Source organism: Lichenostomus cassidix, chromosome Z (assembly GCF_008360975.1).
Source record: "Lichenostomus cassidix isolate B80296 chromosome Z, HeHo_3.0, whole genome shotgun sequence".
NCBI classification, from domain to species: Eukaryota; Metazoa; Chordata; class Aves; order Passeriformes; family Meliphagidae; genus Lichenostomus; species Lichenostomus cassidix.
The window spans coordinates 37,584,497-37,604,141 of record NC_139511.1 but is presented as its reverse complement, the minus strand read 5'-3'; the positions used below and the strand labels follow the sequence as shown (position 1 = coordinate 37,604,141).

The 19,645-nt window shown below is 36.0% G+C and overlaps 1 protein-coding gene across 2 annotated transcripts in view; it reads right to left on the bottom strand.

Moving 5' to 3' along the window:
• Window positions 1-19,645, bottom strand: part of TUT7 (terminal uridylyl transferase 7) — a 33,561-nt gene that overhangs the window by 10,830 nt on the left and 3,086 nt on the right. For both annotated transcript variants that reach the window (XM_085043011.1, XM_085043010.1), the window contains exons 3-19: window positions 15,807-15,979; window positions 15,143-15,259; window positions 14,247-14,424; window positions 13,672-13,760; window positions 12,670-12,721; window positions 10,838-10,907; window positions 9,854-9,980; window positions 9,007-9,126; window positions 6,963-7,094; window positions 6,050-6,230; window positions 4,549-5,696; window positions 4,273-4,423; window positions 3,474-3,560; window positions 2,519-2,619; window positions 1,960-2,017; window positions 1,136-1,239; window positions 24-113 (exon numbers count right to left, since the gene is read on the bottom strand). In XM_085043011.1, the coding sequence (XP_084899137.1) occupies window positions 24-113; window positions 1,136-1,239; window positions 1,960-2,017; window positions 2,519-2,619; window positions 3,474-3,560; window positions 4,273-4,423; window positions 4,549-5,696; window positions 6,050-6,230; window positions 6,963-7,094; window positions 9,007-9,126; window positions 9,854-9,980; window positions 10,838-10,907; window positions 12,670-12,721; window positions 13,672-13,760; window positions 14,247-14,424; window positions 15,143-15,259; window positions 15,807-15,979 (2,978 nt within the window). The remainder of the gene's footprint in view (window positions 1-23; window positions 114-1,135; window positions 1,240-1,959; window positions 2,018-2,518; window positions 2,620-3,473; window positions 3,561-4,272; window positions 4,424-4,548; window positions 5,697-6,049; window positions 6,231-6,962; window positions 7,095-9,006; window positions 9,127-9,853; window positions 9,981-10,837; window positions 10,908-12,669; window positions 12,722-13,671; window positions 13,761-14,246; window positions 14,425-15,142; window positions 15,260-15,806; window positions 15,980-19,645) is intronic.

Here is a 19,645-nt window from a genome sequence, read left to right as displayed (position 1 = left end):
TAGAATGTCTGAAATTCACTTACCTTTGTGAAGACTTTCATTGTGTAACACAGATATTTTACTCTAGGATCAATAGCTGCATATGATGACAGAAGTCTGGTGTTATGCAAGGCCTATAAAAATAAGAAAGTGATGTAATGTAATAAGGAAGATCTGAAGATGTGAAGGAAATAAGCTGAAAACATGAGAAACAGAAACTCTAAGTTGTGTTCCCAAGAAATGCATATGTGAAGCCCTGCATAGTAGGAATATATACTGAGAAAGGAAGCATTCGACAACGAGGTTATCACCTACTCTGTTAAAAGCTGATCAACTTCCTTAATCTCTGCGAAGTGGTACAAAGCAGCAGTCACAGAACAATACTTCAAAACAAGAAGCATTAAACTCCTAATATAGTTTCAAAAAATTTGGTAGAAGGTAACTACTTGAACCAAGAGATTTCAGTCCAGATCTGTAAGAGCTACCAGTGAACACATATGGATGCATAACTTCAAGGAGAAAAATTTCACATTTAGTGGCTGAGGTATCTTCCTCAAGACTCCCCTTGAGCTCATAAAAAACCTTCAGAAAGTTTAAGAATTGTCTCTAAGACTTAACTTTCCTTTGCTGTTTCAAGAAACAGGCTTTTGAAATTCAGAAACATTGAAATATATAAAACCTGCTTTTAAAATGTTTGGCCAGGAACATGTGGATTGTTTTTTTGGGGGGTTTTTTAGGTGTAAATTCTAATGTTACGGTTCTGGCAAGCTGTGCTCAAAATCACTATTTCAGGTCTCAAGGCTAGGCAAGAGCCATGATGGGAAGTGGAGTCTAAAAAAGCTGAAGTTACATTATTTTAAGTCTCTCATTTAAAAAAGACTTAAAATACTTAAACCACTACTTCCTACTATTATTGAAGAACAAATAGATGTTCTTAGGAAAGTGACAACTCTAAAGCCACAACTGTGCAGCTGACTCCACTCATAGCCAAACAAAAAAAGGAAAGAAGAAAAAGGATTTTTTAAAACACAAAACTGCAATAGGTAATTGGAAACAGTTGGTTATTGAACCTCATCCAAATAATCACTTCAGTCTCAAGAAAGAGATCCTCAGTTTTTTGTTACACAACATAAAATAAAAAAGGAGATAGCCTTACCAGAGTATTATATAAACTGATGTCTACTTCAAGACCACTTCTGACATGGAAAAATTTGACAATTGGGACTTTGGCAGTTGTTATAGGCAGGACATTTCTTAAACCTAGGATGAAATGTTTTATTACTGAATGACTCCAATATGGTCTGACACAGTATCAAATGACTTCCAACTGTTCCAAAAAAAGCTAGTAAATAAAATCCTAGCTGACAGCAGATTTGTATTTCAGTTACATTTTAAGTGATTTTAGAAATTTGTCACACATGATCAATCTGCTAAATGTAATTTATATAAATATATGTTTGGCCCCCTCGAAAAACAAAGATCAGTCTAAATAAGAGTATGTAATTTCTTTATAGAGAAATAAGCTTAAGAGATAATTGATAGTTCATTAAAATCCATTTGAGAGACACTAAAATGAGCACTATAAAATTCATTATTTCTTGTAGAAAAACCAGAATTCCCATTGCAAACTTGCGTAAGAATGTCTTTTACTACCAACTTACTATGCACTGAACGTTCAAGTACATAATTACTATACTGAAGTCTCAAGTCGTAAATTGTTTGTTCTTATGCATGTAGGTTATAAATATACTATCTGTCCAGTTCAGATGTAGTCCTAGAACAATACAACCTCGAAGACCTACATATGCAAACAAAAATAAATCCAAACATTCACAATATTTAACCGCACTCTTACTAACATAAACTCTTTGATCTAGTTGTATCTTAATGATTTTCATCTTCCGTGCCCCAGAACACTGTCACTACAGCAGATGAAGTAACAAACCCAGAATCAATTATTTTAATTTTCCACAAAGTCACCTGACTGTTTCTTGAGAACTTTCGCTAAATCTTCAATGATTCTGATGCAATCAAGTCCCTAAAACATTAAGAAAAAAAGCTGAAAGATGTATCTGCTGCAAGTATTTTAGGCAAACCTTTTAGTATGTGCCATTAAGCTTAACACTGAACATTTCACATTATACAGAGTTATGTGAATACAAGAAATATTTTCAAAATGGCATGTGTAAAATCAACAGTTGATAATATAATGACGGAAACTTTAAAAAAGCTGGTATCAGGCATGAAAGGAGCTCTTCCATTGTTTCCCATTCTTAGTCGTTTATGCAATAAAGAATGTTACTTATTTACACAGACAAAGCTAGAAATGCAGAATTCAGAAAACTGGTTACTTTATTCTTTGACTGACGCCTATGCCAACAGCAAACACCCCCAAAATAATAGGCCTTAGTGGTACCTTAGTATTTTCTTCTAATATGAAAAGCTTTTATAAAACAATGAATTTGTTACACTAGATACACAATACAGTAAGAAAATTTTGCATTTATTTAACCACAAAACCAAAATCTTCTCAACCTACCTCAGCAGTTTCAAGACCATCTATTGTCATACAGATATCAAGATCACTTTGTTTGAAGCCAAAGCCATTTTTTGAGGAGCCAAATAAATCCAGTTTGGTTCCTATAAGGCATGTAATGTATTACAACCACATATCAAAAAAGGATCTCAAATTGTATGTAGCTTCAAACCATTACATGTCTTCTAATACAGGCATGAAATCATGATTATGTTTCTGTGGTACATGAAAATTTTCTGATCAACCTCGCTGATGTAAAAAGAATCTCTACGATTATTGGTTCAAATAAACAGTCTGTCAAATCCAGAAACAAGTTAGGTTTTCCAGTAATTAAACCATCAACATGTAGGTTCAAGCTGACATCTGATTAAAAGATGTTTTGTACAGAGATTCTCAGGGTAAGGGATATAGCCAGCCCCAGGAAAAAAAAAACTTTTGCTAATTTTAAAAGACCATGAACTCAAGTCCAGATGTTACAGGTAAGAACTCCAGAAACAAACAAAGGAAAAAAAAATCAAATACCTAGATTCTGTGAATAGGTCACATGCTGTGCCTATATTTTAAAATATTACAAGCCCAGTAAGTTTCAGTACAAAGTACTACAAAAAATTTGTTGTTTGTGAGAGCAGTTACAAAAAGAAGTCTGATGAATAAATAAAGTTAAAATAACAAATATAAAACTACTCCAGTTCTGCTTTGCTTGTTTTTTCCTTAACTTGCCATTGTTCTTTCCTACTAATGTGTGTTATATATGAATAAACAAAAAATCCCAAATTTGAAAAAGTCTTAAAGGACTTAGAACAAAAATTAATGTAATGAAGTATGGCAATGCTGAGCAACAATGTAAGTTGAACATTCAAAACCGAAGTGTTTATTATGCTGAAATGATGTTTTCTTGGAAAACGCGCAAGTATGAACAATCAAAAGTATAAATATGAAGTTAGAGGGGCTTAATTACCTGGGAAATCCTGTCTAATGAAGACTTCCAAGCTCTGTCTTATATGTTCCCGAGCCTGATCCTCTACTATATTTGGAGCAAAATCATCTTTAAAAAAAAAAAAAAGAAAGAAAAAAAGACAACAGTTTAGGCAACTGATCTGTGGAAAAAGCAAACAGCAAGGGTTCAAGTGAAAATAGAGAGGGTTTACAGTGGGGCAGGGGAAGGGAAAGAGAAAAAGAGATAATTCACATGTGAAGGAAAGAAAGCAAGGATGAAGTAGAAGAGAAATACCTGTTCAAAGAAAAACATTAATTAAGACAAATAATGCATTTTGTCTGGTCAGAAATGGCGAGAGAGAAAGGAGGAAAGTTGGGTCACTCTGAAAAGAACAAAAGTGGAGAAGTGTTACAAAACAGTATTTTGACACTATTTTTTCTAGAACACTGAAGTCTTTGTTTATAACAAACCACAAGTTAAAGAACAGTTAACATAATTCAAATCAGACAAATACAAAAGCATCAGTCAAAAACTCCACCCAAAATCAGACTCTCAGAAAATATATTTTCCTGTATGAGTAATCAGCCAGCCAGTCTGTGGAACACAAATCTGAACATTTTCTATTTCTCTACATACAAACTACTCAGCAGTTTTATTGAAGCCATTACCATTAAGCCAAATCTTAGAATGGTATCTAAGAGATGGAGGAAATGTAGCAAATAAACTGTGACCCTATAACACCATTAGTCTGTGGTTTTTTCATAATTTTTTTCTGAATCTTTTTATATGGCACAACAATATTCAAAGAAAAAAAACTTACGGTAACATTGGACACAAACTTGATCTAGAATAACTGAAAACTTGGATGTCAGTGGTGGCAGTGGGTCAAGTTCAATTTTCTTGAAGTCTTCTGGACAATCATTCTTTAAATGACCTTCCCGTTTGCACAAACTACATACTACTGTAGGAGACTGTATGAACAGAAAGCAAGGTTGGTTTTAAAAATTATAGTACTTCAATGAATTTGAGCAACACTTTCATGTAACTTCTGACAGAACATAAGCAACATGTTTATGTTCTGATATAGCTTGCTTACCTTGCCCTTTGTAAAAGATTGTTTATTGAATTGATAAAAAAGTTCAGATTCTAAGCACTGTTCTACTGCTGTGGTCTCTTCAGAATGGCTCCCCTTCTCAGTAGGATACTCTTGACTCAAATTGACCTTCAGTGGTCCATCTACATTTTCTTTGAAATGTTTGTTCTCATGTTTACTGGCGATGGGAAAATCATCTTCTTCCTCTGACAGTGCATCATCATCTCCAGATCCAGTGTATGTGTTATCTAGTTCACCTCCAGCTCTTATGGTGGCACTGCATTTTCTCTGATTTAGAAGACTTAGTGCTTCCTCCTCTTCCTCTTCATCATCTGAATTAATAATTTGGGATATTTGGCTCTGTGCTGAACACAGGAATTTTTGTGGGGATTCATCCAGTTCTTCAGTACCTTCAGTGCTGCTATCCTCATCAATATCAATCTTGTCATCCATTATACCACTGCACTCCAAGCCAAATTCATCACTCTCTGTAAGTGCAGCATTTCGAAAACCTTCCAAGTCTGAAGTGCTACATGTCTCTAGATCATGCTCAGTCACTGAAACAGGGAGATCTCCACTGTCACTGTCTTCATCGACTGTCTGCTCAGCAGCCAAGGTATTATTCCATTGTCTTTTTTGTTGTTCATGTTCGTCCTCTTCCTCCTCTTCTTCATCTTCATTTTCACTCTCTGTCTCTTCACAACTAGGTTTAAAATCCTCATTGTCTCCAAAAATAATTTCCTCAATTATACAGTCTGAGTCTTCATGGGTAATTCCCAAATGACTTATATCATCAGCGAGTTCTTCTTCTGTGAAACTTTCTGAGCCATCACACAATTTTGAAGCATCAATTTTATGTTCCTTGGGCATACATGTAGTCTCTGTTATGCAATCTTCCACTATGGCTGTGCTTGTTCTACCATCCAAGTTTTGCAAGTCAGAATCTTCAGGACTTACAGCATCTTTTCCATGGTCCAGCATTTCAGATTTCTCTTCACTTGCATTTGAAGAGGGTACTTTGCTCCATTTTGCACTTTTTTTGTGAGGCAAGGCAAAATACTTGTAAGTTGCTCTCAGGCAGTGAAGAATATAGTCATACACTAGCTGGCTGTTCAGAGTTCTTGCCACATTCCTTTTGACTGAATATGGGTCTAGTAGAAAGAAGAAGTGAGCCAGCAGTGAAAGAGTTAACTTCTTAAAAACAGAATGAACTTACATCCTTACAAACTGTGAGCTGCTAGTTACTCTTAAACACTGCGTAAGGGCACCTGATCTACAAATTGTGCTGAAGGCAATTTTTAAGTTCATTTAATTATTTCTGATAATATTGAAAATAATACCCAATAGAAATATTAAATTGATCTTTTTTGGAAAGAATATTTACTATAATCAGTCCAATATTAAAAGTTTCTAAGTTGAAACACTCAGTATCAACAGCCAAGTCAGCAACTTACAAAAATTAAAGTAACAGATCTTTGAAGTTTGTTGAGAGATATTTCTATACCTTCCACAGCAATGCGCTTTTTAGGCCAGTCCTTTGATTCACGAGACATGGGTTCTTTGAGTCGTATGCTAATAACCAAATCAGCCATATTGAACTCCAAAGCATAGAAACGAAGCAGTTCAAGCCAGAGCTGACCAACATGTGCTGAACACCGCTGACCTAAATCAAATACTAAAGGAACCTGTCAATACAGAAGAAAACCTTAAATAATATTTAGTGCACAGACGTTTAACTGTTTAACTGTTACACTTCCTTTATTCCATCTGTAATGTAGTATGACAGAATTTATCATTGCTTCTCTACTCCTGCAATTGCAATAAAAACTGCAATTAAGAAGCTGAAAGGGATAATAGAGAAGTTCAAAATAAAAGACTGCAGCAACAATTAAAAATAGAAACAGTGATTATTAAACATGTCTTCTTTAAGTGTTTATGCTGTAATTTATAAATTTCAAAGAAAGAAGTGTATCTCATCTAACAGGACAGATGGGATCATACAGTCTACTTTTCAGCCAAGTCTAGGCTGAATTGTTAACTCTCACAACATATAACCATTTACTGTTTCTTACAAAGTTGTTAGAAATAATTTGTAAGAACAGTTCAAAGAAAAGAAGCAATAATTTTCATATGCTTAATCTAATTCTGAGATAAAACTGCCTCAACTCTGTAAACTATATTCTCCCTGACAGATTAAAATCCAGGGTCTTATCGAAGAGCTTGAAATCATTTCTATTTTCCTGCCTCAGCACCAAGCTCCTCAGCACCAGGAGCTAAGCAAAATAGACTTTGAAGCAAGAGTGCAATCTCTTAGTTCAGCTCACGATTTTGAAACATAAACACAAACTGAAATTTTGCTCTTTTAAGGACAGCAATGACTGCTAGACTACTACAGAAAGAAATTCAAAAGTTCAGACCTTGCCCCTTCTAGGGGAAGTTTCTTGCGGCAAATCAGAATCATCAGTGGGGTTATACTCCCAAATCACAGAGTCGTTCTTGACTTCTCTCAGATGAAAGTTAGTTAATTTGTTTAATGAGAATCCTCCAATCTAGAGGAAACAGAAAAAGAAACACAGAGCTAAACATCATGTGAACTTTAAATTTTAGACCCCACATAATAGTAGAACCAAGTTTAAAAACAGCTGTTCAGGTCTAGAACATGCCCCAACCTTTTCCTCTCTTCTCCCCATACTTCTCTACGAAAAACTCCCAAGAGCTCAGTGCTCTTGGGTGTACTTGTGTGCATACTCAGGAAATGTGGACAGTGAGGCAGACTGAAAACTGGATGAATGGCAGATCCGTGGATTGTAATCAGTGGCACAGGGTATAAATTCAGGCCTGTCACAAGTGGTGTCTTCCAAGGGTCAATCTTGGGCCCAGTGCTGTTTAATTGGTTCATCAGTGACTCAGACAGAGGGACAGATGCCTTCTCAGCAGCTCACTGACAACACAAAGCTGGGAGCAGTGGCCAATACCCCAGAGGGCTGTGCAGCCCTTCAGAAAGGCCTCAACAGGGTGGAGAGATGGGCAGAGAGGAATTGTTTGAAATTCAACAAGGGCAAAAGCAGGATTCTGCACTGAGGAGGAATAACCCCAGGCACCAGCACAGGCTGGGGCTGATCTGCTGGGAAGCAGCTCTGAGGAGAAGGAGCTGGGGGTCCTGGTGGACAACAAGCTGTCCATGAGCCAGCAGTGTGTCCTGGTGTCCAAGAAGGCCAATGGTGTCCTGGGGTGCATTAGGAAAAGCATTGCCAGCAGGTCAGGGGAGGTGATCCTGCTCCTCTACTCAGCCCTGGTGAGGCACATCTGGAGTTTCATGTCCAGTTCTGGGCTCCTCAATACAAGAGAGACACGGAGCTCCTGGAGTGGGTCCAGCAAAGGGCTACACAGGTAATTAAAGGACTGAAGCACCTCACTTATGAGGAAAGGCTGAGGGAGCTGGGCCTGTTCAGCCTTGAGAAGAAGCGACAGAGGGCTTGTCAATGTCTGAGTATCTGAAGGGATAGTGTGAAGAGGATGGATCCACTTTGCTCAGCTGTTCCAGGAAGCAATAGGGCAAGAGGCAATGGGCACAAACTGATGCACAGGAAGTTCCACCCGAACACAAAGAAGAACTTCTTTACTGTGCAGGTGACCAAGCACTGGAACAGAGTGCCCAGAAAATTCTCATTTTGTGTCATGCAACCTTTTCTTTGCACTTAAGACAAGCATAAATATGTATCTTTTAATCATATGGCCATATACAACAGGACATTTTTCTCATCCAGTTCAGAGAGTGGAGATGCTTTGAAATGAGTGAGTAATGCACTAGAGAAAATTGCTAACTGCAAGGTCCATGTAATTGGTTACAGGAACTGGAACATGTATGCTAAACATAACGAGACTGTAAGTACAAAAATGGGTGCCATGTATGTAATATGTAAATGGTGTCCTGGAGAACTGGATTCTGGATTTGCATCCATAATACAACTCCTGACATCAAGATGCATTTCCGTTTCTAAACTCAAGAAATACACGCTGTAAACTCCTAATGTGATCCCTTCAGCAGGTATCACGCCAGTGTGCTCCCCAGCCATGGTCTATGTTTTGGAGAATTAGATGTCAAATTCCGAGACACTGTTTTGGGATATAGCTTTGTGGATTGAGTTCTCAAAAGTCTGAAAGAAAGGTTGAAAGAAATGAGGAAGTAAATTGTTGCAAAATGCATTATTGAATGCCCAGCTCTCCTTATTTACAGAAGGGGCAACAGAACACTTAATTCAATGACTAGGTTTGTGAAATGCAACCCTACAGCTAGCCATACTAAGGTTAGGTGTAATCTGGATGAATTCACGATCTTAAATCCTGCAGAAATGGCTCGTTTATAGCTTGTTCAGAGTAGCATAAAGCTGACAGATTATATGTACCATCACAAGTAACTGGTCTTCCCATTCATACTATTCAGTGTATTAATACACATACCCACGATCCCAAATAGACAGGTAGAAAAGGCTCTTTCCTCTGTTGCAGAAAGAAAATAACCATTAAAGCGAACACGTAAGGTGATAAGCCTCCCTCTTCAGGATGATCAACACAGCACAGCTGTAAAAACAAATTATGCAGTCATTAAAGTTTCAAGTGATACCATGGAAAATACTCTTCTAATTCCTGTTAAGAAGCCTGTCACACTGAATACTGACAGAAACTCAGACATCTTTGAGCTCTTACCAGACGAAATTTGTTCTTAAGGCCTGTATATTTACTGCAATTATGTTACTACCATAATGTTTTCAGCGTAAGAGCCATAGGATGCAGACTGGCCAAAGACAGTACACAGCACATTTGCAAAAAACTGATGACTCTTTTTGAGCAGATACAGTACAAATCAAAACTTTTTCAATGTTTTAGTTAAATAATATTTTAATTTCAGACACACAAATTCTAGCAAGTTATGTTAATTTACAAGACGGTTTTCATCTTTAGTGGAGACAAACAGTTTTTTCCTTTTTTTTTCATGATGGATTAAGTTTATGTGAAACCAGCAATTCTCTTTCATATACATTTCTCTGACTAGTTTGGTAACAGAGCAGGATGCTTACAGTCTGCATGCCACTGAATGAAGCTTAAAATTCCACTTTTGAAGTTTAGTGGAACATTAATGATAATTATGTAATTTATAAAATTTACAATTCATAAAAACTCATGTCTTTATTCCAACTCTTTTTCCAAGGAGTCTTTCTACGACTTTTTTCTAAACCATAACTACAGGCATAATATCATAGTTCATTCAATATTTATTCACAGATACGGAAATACAAATGACTCTCACCTTTGCCCAGTACCGGAAGGCAATCACTAAAGGTACAATAGTAGGTTCCAGCTTTCCAAGTGTAGCCAAATGGTTTGTTGTCAGACAAGCATTCTCATTCCCTGCACTCACTTTACAAATAAGGCCACTAAAATCCAAAAAGAAACAAAAGATCCTGGAGGTTTTGTAAGAACACCCATAGGTCAGATAGTATCTCACAGAACAGTGTAGCAGAAGGCTGTAAGGAAAGACTTGACAGCCTCTCAAAGACAGCATCTCTGCATGAAAAGCAGCATGCAATACTAATTTGATTTATGGTCAGGTTTAGAATATATCCATTATCATTTTCTGTACAAGTGTTTTAAGATACAATTAAAATCTAAATATTTTTTCTGATGATAGTTACTGAATTGAAGGCGTTATAATATTAATTTCCTTCATGAAACAAAAATGTCTTCCCATACCACACCCACCAGAAAAAAATTTCTATGCTGTTTTCATAGAGCATGAAATATTTTTAAACACTGAAAAATCAATGTAGCAAATAACTGGTAATATTTTTATCAGTAGTTCTTTATAGAATGTTTCATGAATCTTAATTGATATTCATCATATGGGCAAAATAAAATATCTTTCACTTGTTCTTAAAATACTAGTGAAGCTAACCAAACTGTTCTTAACCTTACAGAAATCTGTAATTTACTATGATATGTAAACTACCTATAAGAAAGGAAAGTTTCTGCTTAAGCAATAATCCCAAATGGAGGGGTAAGGGTACATGCTGGAAGCCATAATGGTTGAAGGGGTTGGGAAATACACAGCTGAGGACAGAACAACCCTTACCCTCTTATTCTAGGCTAGGAATGACTTGCCCATGAGTGTTAGTTTGTGTTTCAAGATCCATGGAACTGTAATAATTTAGTACAGAAACGTCATTTATCAGGTGTTGGTAATATAATTTACATTGCTATATACTATTAGAACACACAAAGTGACAACCGAGACCTTTGCTTTTCTCTGCACACCACCACTGGTATTCTAGCATGGAAATCTGCATCAACTTCCGTAAAAGATTCTAGGTGGGAGAAAGAAAAAGAAGAAGCCACATTAAGCATGGTATTGACAAAAAATGTGTTGAACTGAATGCAACTAGAGGAGTACAGGTAGAACTTCAGCTTTCTAATACAATATTGAGAACTATGAAGTACATGTGATGATTTACAAGAGTCACAGGATTAATTTAAGCGTTTCACATGTGATGGGAAGAATAAGGTCCATACAGTAAACACTGTTAGGAAAATACTAAGGAAAACTGGAACTTTTCAAAATTCATATATACAGTAGGTATAGTTAAGGAGGTATATTTTGGTTAAGCGCTGGCTTCAGTAATTCAGGCATACAGACAGACCAATGGCACCTGTGGAACAACATTAGTGTGAAAAATAAAAAAGCAGAGTGTTATGCCACTACTATACAGAAAGAAATTTGTTTTCCCTGATTATCTGACAATGCTTTAAGTAAATAAAGAATAGGCTTGCCCATGTGATGTAGTGTCCTTTTGCTATGCTTTCTCTATTTTTTTCCTCTTGTTCTTTATGCAGTTTTCCAAATATGATTCACTAAAAAGTGAATGTATTTTTTTAACACTAAAAAAGTACAAATTCCAGTGTGGTCTTTTTTTAAGTGGCATTTATTGACCCAAATTCGACTTATTTTTTGATGCCTCACTGTTTCAGTGGGCCAGGGAGAGACGAAACTATCAATTTTAGATACTAACTTAAAATCCTGAAATGACAAAGTTTTTGTGATGTTACTTAGCTAACTGGACACCTAATTTCATTAAAAATTATCCTGCTTTTGCCACTGGGGCACCTCAAACTCCTAATGCTCTATCCCTGTATCTTCTCACTCACAGAGAAGACTTTACACAACACTTTAATGCAAATATTACTTCCTTTTGAGATACATCAGAGATCCTAACTTCTTATGAGATCAGGATCTTCATTCCTCTAATCTGACTGAAAAAGAACCCCATTCTCAAAGACCATAATGGTAATTCGACCAGATGATAAAATGTACATACAGTGTAAGTGGGGGTGCCACTGAGAAAATATAGGTCAGTAAATATACATGTTTTGAACCATATGGTTTGTTTTCCCAACTGTGGGCATAAAGCAAAGCAAGAAAGCAGTGAAGCTACTTTTTGCAATCTGTATTTTAAAAGAACAGTTTTCACCCACCCCCCCCATATTTTCATTTTTTTCTTGCCTGCATATGCTTGGTTTCAGTAAGTGCATTTTTTTAAAGGATCTTAAACTTTACTACCCTGTATTAATGCCCAGAGTTACATTCATTACCTGAAAAAACCCCCATGTGTCTGTATGCAGTCATTTGTACATGGCCTCACCTGCAGTAACAGACACGTGCACATAATTACAAGAGAAGAGACCACAAGGTGAAAGTACATTACTGGGTTTCTGTCACATGTTAAAGAACTTAGGCTACTTTCTGTACAATGCATGGCTAAAAGAGCAGGCTGGGGAAAGAAAAGCAGCGGAGTCTACCTCATGTGTAATGACATCTTCACTTATAATATATATGAAAACTTCCCCCTAGGAATTTCTCACTTCATCAAAAATAATGGAACTTTAGCCCCCATAACGCTGAACTAAGTCAAAAGTGGTTCTGCCAACGTATTCTTTTCTGCAGTATATTTCAGTCTCATATCTTACTAGAAAAACAATAGCATGTGGTGTACCTGTGCAACAGAGGTGAAATTCAACAAAAGTAAGCAGTAATAGTTTAATAGAATTGAGAAGGCAGCAATTTTTTCTTACCACTGTTCTGGAGACCTTCTTGCACAAGTAAGAGAACATCTGGTTGAGTCAACTGTCAATAAAAGAAATAAAGCTGTTTTTGTATCAATCACCTGTCAAAAAGGTGATTTTCTACTACCCAAATTTAAAACTGGCTCTAATTGTACTTGACTATTATTAAGCTGTATCAAACGGAACAGGAACTCTGTTTTGAAGGACAAAAAATAATCCTGGAGTAATTGTATGTAAAGTTATTTTTACCTCTATCAAAGACTTGATTGCAGTAAAAAAACTCCCATCAACAGAATTACGGTTTCAGTGTGCTTAAATATGACTGCATTCTGACATAGGGGATTCACATCATGTCAAAGACTGGAATTACAGCTTTTCAAAACTATATGCACTTTATGAACTTCGATCATTCTTTGTTCCCTAAAGGAATTGTTAAATTCTTACAATGGGACTGTCAAATCAGCTGCAGCAGGAGTTAAGCTTAAGTATGGAATCAAGTCCTTAATTACCTTCAATGTTCAAGTGAAAAGATATACAGAAACAATTAACATGACAAATCAATACTTTAAATTACTCCACATATAAATAACATAATATGGTTTCATGGCTCAAATATAACTTAGTAGTCAAAACGCGCATATGTGAATATATCAATACAAAACGAGGATCAGTACAGAAATGAGATCACAGAAATGCCATTTAATCCAGCTGTTAGAGACGATAAATAATCATCTGTCTCACAGGACTGCTACAGCACAGTAAGTGTTTTCAGTGTTTTTAAAGTGTTTTCAGAAGAAGTTTCAATAAAACACAAAGCTGATCACCGCCTGATCACTACTGTTCTATGAAAAAAGGAATGCTATTTTAAGACCAGATCAGCTCTGTTTTGCCCAATGGGCTTTTAGAAAACGTGTTATTGCCACACTGTAAAATATATTTAAAATATAATTTACATAAAGATGCAAACATTAGAACCCACTTACACATACATAATAAAATGGCCTTACTTACATTGGCAGGAAACTGGACATCTATGTTTATGTCTGAAGTTTTGAAACCAAATCTGCTCTTGGAGGAGCCATACAATCTTAATGAACACTCTGCAACAAAAAGAATTATATTTACATTGTGCCTAATTTGAAGTCTGTAGCTACTTTACAGCATTGTTAACATATCTTAAATCTACATCTAGTTTTGATAATCACAGAAAAAGAAGGGTCTTCCAACAGCCCAGAGCTGTTATTAAATCCTGCCTTCCATGCATGTGCTGGTAAATCCTGCTGATCATGAAGGTCAAATTCCCCCACATCCTTTTCATCTTTACTTTTTACTACAGGCCTGTTTGGGTCATGAGCACCATTGTGATTTAATTCTGAAACATGGTTATATTGCTACATCATGTTGTTCAACAGACTAACTAAAAATAACTAAACGTGCTGGTTTAGAATTTAGAGACCCAAGGTTTTCAATTCAGTTTTCATTTCATAAGCTGTTGGGGACTTGGTTTTGGTTGATTTCTTTTTTGTTTGTTCATTTTTGTTGTTAAGTTGGCCTATCTAATAGTTAAAAAAAATTGCAAATAATACCTGGCAATTTTTGATGCAGCAAGTTTTCCATCACTGTTTTGATGTTAAGCCTTTCTTCTAGATCTTCATTATTTAAGCCAAACTCCTGCACTACATTTTCAATAGCAACACCAATAGCTTGTATCTGAGAAGGTGTCGGAGGAGGAAGAGCGATCAGCAGTTCTTCTTCCTGCTTTTCCTTTCAAGATAGTAAGACCAGTGTTTTAATGAGTTTGAGTTGCTTAACATGCTAGAATGAATGCCAACAACTCAAGTAATACCACTATCACAGATTTTCCAAATAATGTGGGTAATTTGAAGCAATAAAGAATCTGATATTCCAGGAGGCTTCTGTAATGTTCAGAGGTATATATGTACTTGGCATGTTAAAAAAAATGACCAAATCTTTCATCACGTTTGAGGTGTGAAAAGGTAGGAGCTAAAGAGGAAGAGACAGAAACTCTGTGTAAGACATATTTTTGTCCACTTCAGGCAGAGAAAGTCGAAGATGGTACTTAACAAGAAAAGTAAAATTGATCTTATGCCGGAAGTCATTCCGATGCTTATGTCCAAAACAAACCTATTTGCTTTACATATAAACAAGTCTGTAATACTTCATGAATGCTTAATTTTTACAGTATTTCTGAACTGAAATATTCACTCCAACATAGAGGTTATAATTTCTGATTCTGCCATACCAATTGTATTTGCTTATTGCTACTCCTCACTGCAAAGTCCAGGTCCCAAGCTTACTGTTTTAATCAGTATTACTAAGAAATAGTTTTTAAGAAGATTGAAACATGGTAAAAACTAAATGTGGAATGATTTTAAAAGCAGTGCAGTTTCATCATCATTAGCGAGGAGTGAGGAAGGTTTCATTAAACTACAGTTTATGCCTTTTCTTGTGCTTAACTCACCTTTAAGCTTTTCTTGTGTCTTTTTTCTTTAATATGCTTATGAGCAAAAGCCACTGACTCAATCAAAACATCACACAATTTGCAGGTGTATTTTGCTGATGGGTAGCTTCGAGGTTGCTAAAACAAAGATAGTAAAAAGACCCTCAAAACATATAAAGATTTTACTTTCACTTCATTCAATATCCTTGCTAAGTTGAATGACTAACTCTGAAATCTACACCCATTCACTTTAGCTTCCCTAACTCCGTATTTGCCACCAAAAGGTTTGCACATCAAATATAGTATCAGAAGAATGACACCATGTCAATCATACACTATCACATCCAATTACCCTGTCTTTTACAGGAGAACATACCCAATGCCCATAGGAGACTAAATTGAACAAACCAATGCTCCAGCATTTTAGTTAAGATCTGATGTTATTCCATGAACTAAAGGAGAAGCCATTTTTTGAGCTTGATTTGTTATCAGTATTGTAGTAAAAAAACCCAAAAGTTAATCTGTCTTCTTTTTACAATTCATTAACAGCAATACTGTTACTTAAATTCTGTAACTAAACTTTCTAGCTACAATCAGAGATACTGCTCTAAGTGTACCCTCCACTATGTATTTATAGGCAAAAAAAATGGGAGAGGTCTATCTATTCAAGTAAAGACAGTGGTACCTTCTTCAGTCTGTAAATGTAGTCTCGCTTCAATCGTTCTTCAGCTTGCTGCAGCCCCAAAAGTTCTTTTGCTGACAGCACAGATTCATCTATGACTGGACCACCCACTTCATCATGATCATGCTCATCTTTTCTAGTTCTTCTTGATCTTCTTGGCTTTCGAAGCTTCATTTCTTAAAAAGAATTGTAAGAACAAATATGTCAAATAACTGCATTGCCACATAGCAGTTTAAAAAAAATTTCCAATTAACATTCTACTTACATGTAAGTCAAAGTAGGCACAATTCACCTACCTGGTATGGTTTCCCAACCTGTTCTGGGCAAGTCTGACAAAAATGAGTGCATATTAATGTCACAGCCTATAGTACCTTTGTCCCAAACTAAAAATAAACCAACTAATTTGTCCCACTGAAGACAATGACCTTATTTAGACACCTTTGTTAAAACTAGCAAAAAACCAAAAAAACTAAAAGCAATAGATTTCACTGCCTACCTCAGATGTATCTGTATGTCATTATAATCAAAAGACAGAATATATTATCCAAAGATTTCAGTCTGGTCAGGCTTTCATAGACAAATAAGCTAGACTACAAGTATGACAGAATTAAAAATTGTAGGCCAATTTGAATGATTTATAAGAGCTAGCAGCACTATGATACAGCACTGTCATGGCTAAGCTGACATATGACAATTTATTAACATGGGATTATTACTGGTGATAATGTCCTTTGCCTTTATAAAGCAGTATAAGGATAAGTACTACCTTCACAATATTAAATAAACAAGTGAAAAAAAGTAATCACCACTGCCAGCTACAGAGAATAAAGAATGGTCTTGCTAAGTATTTGCATATTGCTTAGCAAAGCTGTAAAACTGTCACAATACTAATGTTTATAAAGTTGTTGTGTCTACGGGACAAGTTCTGGAACAAATTAATGTAAATATCACTTCTACTTTTGAGCAAATTTTGCCATCATTTTGAAGCAGAAGCTGCTACTGGCCCAAAGCCAATACCTGTAAAAATCATCTCAGGAATGAATATACACAGGTCAGATTTTCACACGACTTCAGATCACATCTTGCCTTTCACTTGTACAGCTATACAGGATGTCCTGCTGCATGGAATTTCTAAAGTTCCCTTCTGAGAAAGTTTATGCAACTTCCTTAGACTCCCAAACCTTTATCCTAGTATGAGGCTTTAATTAGTAATAATTTAAAAAAGAAAAAAAAAACCCAGATAAACTGCTCTACCGAATACATTTACGAAGTTTCTTTCCTGTGACCACAATTTTTGTCTCAAATAATTGGCAAAAGGTAAACACCACAGTTGTTTTGTATTTTTAACCAGTTATTTGATTCAGTTCACTAAGCAGCATGCATTAGTGGTGTAAACAGTACCAGGATGAGAATGATAATATAATTTGTTTCTTTCAGCAGCACCACAAATTTAAACTGGAATAAACAGGATTTAGGCTTAATAGGTTGCAGCAGCAATACTAAAAAAAAATCTCCAGAGAGCAGAAACAGAAGTGTGAGCTTCTAAACCTTCCACATCCCTTCCATTTTGCAGCAACACTTCTGCTCAAATTCCTAAGATGTGCCACATCTGTCTGACTCCAGTTTTAACTAATCAGTGTCAATAGAGCCTGACAGTGTATTACAGGTACTTCACAGAAAAGCCTGTGACAAGTACCTACTTATCAACTATTTCTGTAGCCAGCAAGTAACTTAAAAAAAAATTACAAATTCAACAAATACTTCTAATATTTGGTAGGTACAGTAGTGACAATCTAATTATAGCTTAATGATTAAATAAAGTACTAAAGGTGAGTTAAATATTAAGATCCTGCAGACAAAACACTATGTCAGAGATTTGGTAAACTTCCTTATGAGCTACAATAAAAAAGACATGAAGGCAATGAGAAGAACAACTGCATAAAATATTTCAAGCAAATGTTAAAAGAAACATTTTTAGTAAATTTCCCACTTGACATAAAGCTTCTGAAAGGACCTCAAGAGGTGAGCTACGCCATGCCTGTGTTTCACATCAGGATGAAATGAACTCTGTCAAATCTGAGCAATGCTCAGCTAACCTGTTCTTAAAGACTTTCAGGTACCTTTTCCATGAGCTGCCCAGACAACCTCCCCAGTACTTCTCTAGCTTTACCTTTAGAAACTTGCCCTTTATTCCTCATCTGAACCTTTTCTTGCTCAATTTTAGGCCCATTCTTTTCTGTCCCATCTAGTGGAAAGAAACAAGACAGTTTACTACATCAGCTTTTAATGGCCTTATTAGACGCAGGAAGACTGTTACTATGCCTCCCCAACCTTTTAATTTTGCAGAGATTGGGCATTGTTCACAGTTTGAATAGCTTTTGTTTCCTATGTGCCTTGACAATTTTCTTGCACTTCTCTGGACTGCTTCCATATTTTTCACACAAGTGGGGTGCCAAAACTGGGCAGAGTACTGCAACTGAGTTTACAGAAGACTCAGAAAAAGGTACTTCATGTTGTCACACTTTTTGCACACCTCACAACCCCATCATACTGACTACTCATTATCATCTTCTGATTCACTACAATTTCAGATTTTTCTCTGAAAAAAACACTACTTTATAATAACTTTTGCTCCTTAATTTGCACAGTTCATAGTACTACTTAAACAATAGCATTTACACATCCTTTGTATTTCTTCCTATGTAGGTCATTTCTCCAATTGTGCCAAGTTATTTTAATTGGCCTTCCTGCTTTTCTGCATTCCATTCCTAGCAGCTCCACAGCAGATTCAATTTTCATAGCACACAATTAATAAGTCTGCTGTCTTCATTCATCATTAGAATAGCATAATAAACATTGAATGGAACAGAATTGACACTCACTAGATGTTTGCTCACGATCTTCTGTAACTTCGACAAAATCTTTAGTATTTTCTGAGTATAGTTACCTAATTAGCTCTCCAAGTATCTTACATTAATTTAATCCCGGCAATTTTCCACTAGTTTACTTACAGAACTGTCACATAAGAGCATCTAAAGTAGTTCAGTACTAGTACTGAACAGAGGTATCTACCAACTGCCTTTCCCATGTCCGCAGGGAGACAGATCACTATTTAAGAAAAATAAATTCGGGCTTGGCTTACCTTTTCCTTAACAAATCCATACTTACGAACCACTACTTATCTTTGTTATCTTTCAAATACTTGCAGTATATTATATTATCTTATATTTATTATATTATATTGTATTGTATTATAGTATATTATTATTTGTTCCAAAACTGACTTCCAAGATTAAAGTTGCACACCAATTATTTTTATTCGAATTTTAAGAGACACCTGCCCCCTCCTGTAATGAGTAGCTCACCTCCCCTGAGTAAGTTCTCAAGTATGACTGTCAGTGGTTCCAAAAATCTATTTCAGTGAGTTTCTGAAGCTTCCCACAAAAAAGTTCACTATATCCAGTAAACTGAAGAACAAACCGGTGAAAAAACTCTGCTCTCTCCTCATGTGAAGTTGAGCTGTGTGCAGCTTACTTCTAACAATGAGAGACAATGGGCACCTGTTCACAGTTTATCTTTTTAATGACAGCTAGTATCAAGGGAAAGGACATTTAATTCCTAGACTTCCTGGTATCAACCAGCAATAGCTTTTCTTCGTGGCAGAGGGTCTGATCACTATCATCTTTGGCTCCCACTCTTAACTGAAACAAGACAGGTTTCCTGTCAGCTGGTGGTCCATGTTGGCAGCACCACATCTATACTTCAGTCTTTCATATTTTATCTAGTCATATTCTCTCTATTCTTTGAAGCCTCCTTTTTCTGCTTTACTTGCATTCAATGAA